Here is a 6,000-nt window from a genome sequence, read left to right on the forward strand (position 1 = left end):
CAAGTCCTCCATGTTGTGAATGATGGTGATGATGCTTGCATATTTCTTATGTGGTAGCACAGAGATGATCTTCCTCACGATGTTCGCATCATCTAGCTTCGTTAATCCTATTGAATGGAGCTCATTGATAATTAGATTCAAACGTGAATGCATATCACGAACAAGCTCATCATCATTCATTTTAAAGGAATCATAATTTTGTTTAGCTAGATAATATTTTTGCTCACGGACATTAGTTGTGCCATCATGGAGCTCTTGGAGTTTTAACCAAATTTCATGTGCCGTATTTAAAGTGAACACTTGGTTAAACACATCCATGCTAAAAGATTCAAACAAGCAATTTTTAGCTCTAGCATTGAAATGAATTTCTTTTTCTTCACTCTTTGTGGGTTTATCGAGATTCTTAATGGGTTTCATCCCGTCACGAGTGACTCTCTAAACACCCAAATCTACCGCCTCAAGGTGACAAGCTATTCTAGCTTTATAGTAGGGGAAGTTAGTGCCATCAAAGTGCGGAGGCCTAGAGGTATCCATCCCAACCACTCTAAATAGTGTCGGCTCAACGGCGGTGAAGCCAAAGGTCTAAATTGAGCCAACCGGCTTTGATACCAATTGAAAGGGAACCGTGACGCCTAAGAGGGGGGGGGGGGTGAATTAGGCAACTTAAAACTCTAACTCTAAAATATGGCATCTTTTTCTAACCTTAGCAAAACATATGCAAAAGATAAGCTATCTAAATGTGCAACTACGATTTTGCTAGTGTGTTGCTATCTCTACCGTAAAAAGGAGTTATGCAAACAATGTAAATGCGGAAGCTAAAGAGTAAGGCAAAGATATGCAAACTCCCGTCGACGACTCTAGTATTTTTACCAAGGTATCGAGAAGCACGTAAGCTTCCATCTAGTCCTCGTTGGAGCCCCTCACAAGGAATCCTTCGCAAGGGCCAAGCTCTCGGTCTCCGTGGATAGCCCCGGACCTTCCCCACACGCAGGTGGGTCTCTGGTGTGCCTTCTGATAAGCCTCTCTCGGACCGCTCCCTGCCGTCTTCACTATCAAGCTTTCGGCCGAACCATCGCGGGTCTTGTTCCCTCCGATATACGGTGGCGGCCACACCACAAACGCAGTTGGTGTGATCTCACAAGACTATAAGCCCCTCCGATGTACAACAATGGTGCGTGCAAGCACCAAGTGGTAAGAGGTATGTAAACCTCACTAAACACTAGGCCTAAACCTAGAGCAAGCGAATAAGCGGTAGTCAAATCAACCTAACCACTTCGCAAAGCACCTACGCTAATCACCTAATCAATCACTAAGCACTATGCAAGTGGAGATCACTAAAATGGTGTATTAACACCCTTGGTATGTTTCCTCAGCTCCACTATTCTCAAATGGCCGGTTGGGGGTCTATTTATAAGCCCCACTAAAAAAATAGCCGTTGAGGACGAAACCCACTTTTCTGCTACTGACCGGACGCTGATCACGTCCTGACCGGACGCGTCTAGTCATCCCGACCGTTGGAGCACGCACGTTGATCGGACTTGGCTCAAAGTTCGGTCATCATTGACCGGACGCGTCCGGTCGCGCTGGCGCCGCTCTGGAACCTCTCTAGACTCGATCGGACGCTGCACTTAGTGCGTCCGGTCGTCCAGTCTGCTGCGTCCGGTCACGCTAAAAACACTGCCGTGACGATGAACAGTATCACCGGTGCGTCCGGTCACTGCTTCGCTCAGCGTCCGGTCATAGCTACCGACACCTGTTGTTGCCTGGCACCTGATCGGACGCGTTCGGTCACTCATAGGGCCGCGTCCGGGTCACGTCTACCGGGCTCGTTTCTTCGCGATCTTACGTCCGGCTTGGTTCCAATCTTTGTGCTTAGACTTTGCTTGACCTTATATGTCTTCTATGCATCTTCACATGTCTTTCTTGAGGTGTTGATCATCAGATCATCACGTCGCCTTTGTCCAAGTCATGTTTTGCATCCTATTGAACTACAAAATAATTACTTGAAAATCCATTAATCCAATTTGGTTGTGTTGGTCATCAAACACCAAAATCCAAAGTGAATGGGCCTAGGGTCCATTTTCCTTACATAGATGTTGCGCTGAAAACACATGTTGCAATCATATATTTCATGTGTTTCAGATGTTTTAGAGGTTTGTTGCAAGTGTTTCGTAAGGATGTTGCAAAAGTAGATCGAGATGTTGCATATGTTGTAATGGTTTTATACGTATGTTGTAAACGTTGTTCCCAATGTTTTATATTTTTTAGACGTATGTTGCAAGTGTGTTTATCTGAATGTTGCATATGTTTCACACATATGTTGCGACTGCTTTATCTGGATGTTGTGTATATTTGCAATGGTTTTCAAGTATTTTTGCAAGTGTTTTAGACTCATGTTTCAAATGTTTTATCAGTCTTCAGACGTATGTTGCAAGTGTTGCATCTGAATGTCTCAAAAGTAGATTGGAGTGTTGCACATGTTGTAATGTGACTCGCCTGCTGCAGCTGTTGGAGGCGGCGTGAGGGGTCAGGCGAGGCGCAAACGTGGCATGGGGTCGGGCGGGGGCGCAAACGCCATGTGGGGTTGGGTGGGGGCACAGACATCGCGTGGGTCGAGTGGTATACAGGGTGCAATGCATGGGAACAAGGTGTAGGCGTGGGCCTCCAAACACGGGCGTCCGTTCGGACTTCCGGGCGCTAGCACTGTCATAAATTTGTGTAGAGTGGTTGAGACTATCAAAGCTCAGGCCATACAAAGTCCTCAATCATTGAAGCCACATGAGCTCGCTCCACCATCCTCCAGCAAATCAAATGACATGCTGAGGGGAAAGGAAAGGAGAAGAAATTCTACAATTTTTTTTTGAATTCTAATGTTTCTTTGTCATTTTGCGGCAAAGCACAAGCAGATCTTGCATAGGCACAGGCATCAACAACTCGTGGCACTACGCATATACTCTATCCATTCATAAAAGAATACAAGTCTCACTTTATAAGAAGGCAAACAATGTAAGGTTTAACCAAAGTAATTAAAAAGAACTAACATTTATTATAAGAAATAAGTATCATTAAATTAATTATAAAATAAATTTTTATAGTAAACCTAGTTGGAGACATCAATATTAATACTATTTAATATAAACTTGGTCATAGTTAAGCTAATTTGACTTGTACAAATCTCATTGTTGCACTTTTTGTGGACGGAGGGATTACTTCAAAACATCTCTTCTACGTAACACCACCCTCTCAATTCAGGAATTAACTGATACTCCCTACCACATATAAGTCTAAATAATATGGTCATAGCTAAGAGTTTTTTCTTTTTCTTTTTTGAAAATTACACAGTACAACATAGACGTCCGCAACACACCCGCACACTCACCCATGAACACACGTACACAAAGCAACAGCTAGAGTTAAGAGTTTATTTGGATTGGCTATGACTGTTAGCCAGATTAACTAGCTAAAAGTTATCCAGACTAATTGCAACGACGGCCAGCCCATCCAACGACTGAAGCCCATTCCTTCCAAATCAAATAAATAGAAAATCAAATTGTCCGCCTACCAGACGGCCAGCCCATCCAACAACTGAAGCCCATTCCAAAAAACCGGCCTCCTGTCTCCTGTCCTCCTCAAAAAGCCCCCGTTCTCCTCTCCGTCGCCCTCTCCCCATGGCCGCCCATTCTGAGCACCCACCGTCACCGGCGGAACCGCAACCGCAAGCACCGCCCGCCCCCACCACCATACGCGACCTCTCCGACGACCTCCTGCGCGAGATCCTCCTCCGCCTCCCGTCCCTCCCTTCGCTCGTCCGCGCCGCCCTCACCTGCCGCGCCTTCCTCGCCGCCGTCCGCTCCTCCCCCGCCTTCCGCCGGCGTTTCCGCGCGCTGCACCCGGCCCCTCTCCTCGGCTTCTTCTTCGACCCCGACGGCAATGAAAACCCCACCTTCACGCCCATCCGCCGCGGCTCCGACCGGGACCACGCGGCCGCCGTCCGCGGCCTCGACGCCTTCCTCACCCGCGTCCCGCACCAGAACGACGACGACGTCTTCCCCGGATGGCAGATAATGGAGTGCCGCGGCGGCTGCCTTCTCCTCCTCAACTGGAGAACCAAGCAGTTCGCCGCCTACAACCCCCTCACCGGGGCCTTGGATCTCGTCCCCAAGCTGCCTGATGAGATCTCCAAAGGACACCGCGGCAAGTTCATCTCCGGTGATTTCTTCCTGGTCGTCCCCGACGACGAGGCTCCCGACAGGCGTTCGTTCCGCGTGGTCTCCTCCTGCCACGACAAGTCTCGGGTGCGCGTTGCCGTCTTCTCGTCGACCACCAGGAAGTGGCAGATTCTCCCCTGGTCGGAGCCTGTGCCGACACAGCCGGCGAGTGGCAAGTACTGGCTTCTCTCGGGGAATCAGGTGAATGGGTTCCTGTGCTGGTCACACCATAAGAATGCCTACAAGGTGTTGCTGGACACTGCGACGCTGCAATTCTCGTTCATCGATCTGCCGCATGGCTTGAGTGGGCAAGGCCACCTCTACAGGACTGGGGATACAAAGGATGGGAAGCTCTGCATCGTGGCCGCGATCGATTTCACACTCTTCGTTTGGTTCCGGACACCAGATGCTGATGGTGTTGACAAGTGGGTGCTTCAAAATGTGTTGCAGATGGAGGAAGAGGTTCTTGAGGCCACCGAGGGCGAACGGGATGAACTTGAACAGCTTAAAGTGTTTGCAATTCGGGACGGCATTGTGTACATGACGACATTTGAGACATTTAGAGATGCTACTTTGCCTTGTTGGTACCTATCCTTCTGCCTGGAAACAAGGAAGCTGGAAAAGCTCTTTTATGTAAAAGCTGATGGCCATGCTCATCCCTACTTCATGCCATGGCCTACTTCTTTAGTAGGTAACAATTTGAGCTTTCTGTTTCAAGTGGAACTGGTTATGATAACCTATAAACTGAAGATAAAAAGAAAACAATTGGCAAATCTTTGTTTTATTCTACTGGTAATCTCTTATGCTGAGTATACGGTGTCTGTTTTTTTATAGTGCTATCGTCCTTTACAAATTGCAGAGTAGGAATAATATGTACCCAGGTTCTGTCTAGATTCAACAGTTCGTTTCACTTGTCCAGTTGTCCTCATATGTTTAAGGACAGCAGTGTTACACTTAACTCTTTTTATATATGAGAATACATTTGTTTCTGCATAGCCTCAGGAGTACCAGGCCGTGTAGCTCTTCCAACAAACTTAACCCAGTTCTTTGAGCTTAGTAGTAAGGAAGGGGATGTTCTCAAATCCATGTGGATCTTTCTGTTAGCTTATATAACTTGGAGTCTTTGGTTAACCTGTAATGTTTATGTTTTTAACAATAAAATCATTGCCCACCCTGATGTTTTGGTACATCGCTCGATAATTTTTATGCAGAAGTGGAGCATCCTGCTGAAGTAGAAAGAGAAAAGTTGGTCAATGACGACGACACAGAGATTATCACGACACTTGGCGCAATCAAGAGATCAGTGAAAGCTGTGTAGTTTTTTTTTTTCTAAAAAAAAAGTTTGCTATAATGTCATGATGCTCTTCTGGTTGGTATTTCTTTTGGTTCCTCGTTCTATTTCTGTTTCCTTTTAGAGGGGAAGTGCCTTGAGCACTGTAATGCTTATCTTGTAAGCTGGTTATCCCAGCAAACTCAAAACTTTGCTTTCTATAAAGCGGGAACAATGGTCTTTGGTCTAAAAAATATCAGTCCGTGTAGCTGATTCATGTTTGTGTGACAAGATAAATGGAAACTAAATAATGGCTAAAGTTCAAGGCACACTTAATTCCATGATGATAGCATGGGATGCAATGTATGTTCACACATCCTTTGGCCACTGTCTTTTAAAGCTGGCCTCAGTACAAATGATATTATGTCAAAGGAACCGCAGGAAAATTGTAATCCTATTAGGAATACTTCCACTGTTCCACACACACTGCATCTAATGAGGACTGATCCTGGTTTTATCTCT

At 46.3% G+C, this 6,000-nt stretch overlaps 1 protein-coding gene across 1 annotated transcript; it reads left to right on the top strand.

The window, feature by feature from the left end:
• Nucleotides 1–3,668: 3,668 nt before the first annotated feature.
• Nucleotides 3,669–5,724, top strand: LOC136473460 (uncharacterized). The gene is made up of 2 exons (XM_066471101.1): nucleotides 3,669–4,899; nucleotides 5,420–5,724. The coding sequence occupies exons 1-2, from the start codon at nucleotides 3,669–3,671 to the stop codon at nucleotides 5,524–5,526; spliced, it is 1,338 nt and encodes a 445-aa protein (XP_066327198.1). The 3' UTR covers nucleotides 5,527–5,724.
• Nucleotides 5,725–6,000: the final 276 nt, after the last annotated feature.

The sequence above is a fragment of the Miscanthus floridulus genome, chromosome 8 (genome assembly GCF_019320115.1).
Source record: "Miscanthus floridulus cultivar M001 chromosome 8, ASM1932011v1, whole genome shotgun sequence".
NCBI lineage: Eukaryota > Viridiplantae > Streptophyta > Magnoliopsida > Poales > Poaceae > Miscanthus > Miscanthus floridulus.